Source organism: Cyprinodon variegatus, unplaced genomic scaffold (assembly GCF_000732505.1).
Source record: "Cyprinodon variegatus isolate N-32 unplaced genomic scaffold, C_variegatus-1.0 Scaffold1143, whole genome shotgun sequence".
NCBI lineage: Eukaryota > Metazoa > Chordata > Actinopteri > Cyprinodontiformes > Cyprinodontidae > Cyprinodon > Cyprinodon variegatus.
In genome coordinates this window covers 108,445-111,195 of record NW_015151596.1, presented here as the reverse complement: position 1 = coordinate 111,195, position 2,751 = coordinate 108,445, and the positions used below count along the sequence as shown (strand labels likewise).

Below are 2,751 nucleotides of genomic sequence, written 5' to 3'. Positions count from 1 at the left end.
GATGGGACGCCATTTTTTTGTTTTGCCTTTCTAGACTTACTTCTGGTGACGTCGTACTTACAGAATGCCTTGCGTAAAAAACGCGACTCTGCTGCCCAGAGCCCTAGGCTCTGGCGCTGCCTGGAATCATTAATAGAATGGTCAAGCAAGTTGCCAAACGATGCCATGGAATTGGAACAAACAGAACCAATTCTCAACAGGAACCTGTTTTCGATTTTTGCTTTGGTTAATGGTCGACCTGAACAATCATTTGCCCATAGAATCCCTGAAGCATCCCAGTCCTTTCCTGATCCACTGCCACTCAGGGTCTTTACATTATTTCTCAAAAAGGGTTTAGTTACGTCTAGATGGAGAACAGATCAGTTAGACTAAATTATCTAAGCGACCTATGGAACAGCTGCAGAACTTTACTGACAATTTGTAGGAATGATTTTGATAGTTTGTTTTGGGAAATACGCTGAATGTGTTATTGTTCCAGTAAATGTTTGTGTTGGATATCGCTGCTGCCTTTGTTTGCCATCGGTAGCATTGATTCCTGGGACTTTATCGCCCATACCAGTACGTCACTGGTAATTAAATCAGCTGCAGGCGACACGCTTCAGACACAACTAGTCTCCCTGTTCAGTGGGATGATTCCACGCATGCTATTTATTTTTCAGCCATTGTTCTTGTGATCATGTGAGGCTGGATGCAGAGTCACGTCTGTCACTAAGAGGCTTCCTGTAGCGACACGATGCCTCAGCAGGTGACTTGCCTTCCTACTAATGCTCTTCATCCTCCAGGTCACAAGGCAGCAGCTCTCAGAAGCTTTCAGCATTATAAAGCTCACAGATTTATTCTTTTTTACTTGTGAACCTTAACTTATTTCAGCCTTTAAAAAAAAATATGGATACCACATGTTGGTCTAGGCTTCTCTCCAACGTTTCATAATTCATTGATGTTTCCCAACCTCATTTTTGTATTTCCATCAGATTGAGGCCCAGACTGTGACTAGGACTCCTCTGTTTTTAGCCGTTCTGCAGGTAGATTAGTCGTTGTGTTTTGGATCAATAGTCTGTTGATGGCAGGTTTGGACCGGGTTTCAGCTTTCAGACCAATGGCCTAACATTTGGCATAAAGCAGACTTCAAGCAGACACTGCAGGGTGGCTGCAAAACAAACCGAACTCCCCAGCCTTCCACCACCGTGCTGGATGGTCGGTAGGAGGGGTTTGAGGGGATGTGCCATGCTTTTGATTCCCCCTCTCATTTCTTCTTTGGGCTTATCTAAGACCAAAAAGAAAGGAAAGGATCTTTCTATTCTTTTCTCTACTTTCCCAGGGTGCCCTTTAAGTTCTATTAAAATATTGGCTTTAGGACGTGTTTCGATCGTGTTTGTTTATTTCTGATAATCGCGCAATCGGCCATACTTGCTCAGTGTTTTTCTCGACCTGTCATGACCTTTAGCCTGTTAAGGAAGGCCTGTAGAGTCAGAGGCGCAGCTCTTTTGGTAATTTCTCTGAGCTTCTCGCCTGCTGTTGGGCTGAATCTGAGGGGACATCAGTGTTTACTCACATGCTCTGTATCATTCTTTCTCTGAGCAGGAACAGCCATCAGATTGTGGGTCCTAACGTTAATCCAGGGCTGAAACAATTAATCAGATTAAATCTTTATTTATTGATTATTGAAAGAACTAGTTTAGTAATCGATTAATCGTTACCTGGAGTATAGAGATTCTAAAACATGTCTTTAGCTGACAGAGTAACTGATTTAGAGCAGCAATTATATCAAAATTGTAAAAAAAAAAAAAATATATATATATATATAAATATTTTACATAATTTAAGATAAAAGAAAATGTTTTTGTCTGTCAATATGCTCTATCCAGAACTCGTTTTAGTTTCATCTGATTTGATTTGATAAAAAAATCCTCTTTAAGGAACTTTTGGCTATTCAATTTTTATTTGATTAATCGAAAAAATAATAGACGAATGATACGTAAATGAAATGTTCTGAAAGTCTAGTTATGGAACCGCCTGGCTTATGGGTCTGTGTGTTTGTGTGACAGGCTCAGTAAAGAACTGCAACAGAAGGACAAAGTCATCGAGTCTCTACGAGCCAAACTCAACCAGCAGCTGTATCATCATCGCCCTGACACACCCAGCAGCAGCCACGCCCTCTCTGACATCACCGACCAATCAGATCGCATCTCCTATGTGTCTGACGAGCACGGATCCAACAACGACGACCTGGAGTTGTGCTCTGACCCAGGTGCTGCCAGTGAGCTTGGACTGGAGGAAACCAGGAATTCTATCAGGATCAGCACAGGTGAATTCGACCAGCAGGGGGCAGCAGAGCACATGAAAATAAAACTACAGGCTGCGAAAAAATAAACTTGGCACAACTAGCTGACAGTTAGCATCGATTCAGCTCCAGATTTAAGGTTAAGTTTGTTTTTTACTCAGTACAGGAAATAATGAGTCATCTTCTCATCCTTTAACAAGACTGCAGCAGATTTCACTGAGTCACTGCCTTAACGCCTTCCCCCTGAGCAAGCATGAGGTGACAGTGGAGAAGAACAGCCCTAATGCTTTGTTCACATCGAATGCGTTTTACGCATCAAAAAAGTGTCCGGCTTCTCACCTCGGATCTTTTTTAATCCAGAAAAATGTTGATCGAAGTGCTCAGACGTGTTTGTTTCCAGTCTGTGTTCAGTGGCAGATGCAACAGAGAGAGTGACTTTATTCCCTGTGATGAGTGGGAAAACAAAAGCT

The 2,751-nt window shown here is 42.2% G+C and overlaps 1 protein-coding gene across 1 annotated transcript in view; it reads left to right on the top strand.

Moving 5' to 3' along the window:
- The window catches only part of LOC107101732 (myomegalin-like), a 35,553-nt gene that overhangs the window by 21,287 nt on the left and 11,515 nt on the right, over positions 1–2,751 (top strand). Inside the window, exon 21 of the mRNA XM_015400750.1 lies at positions 2,046–2,305. Within this exon, the coding sequence (XP_015256236.1) occupies positions 2,046–2,305 (260 nt within the window). The remainder of the gene's footprint in view (positions 1–2,045; positions 2,306–2,751) is intronic.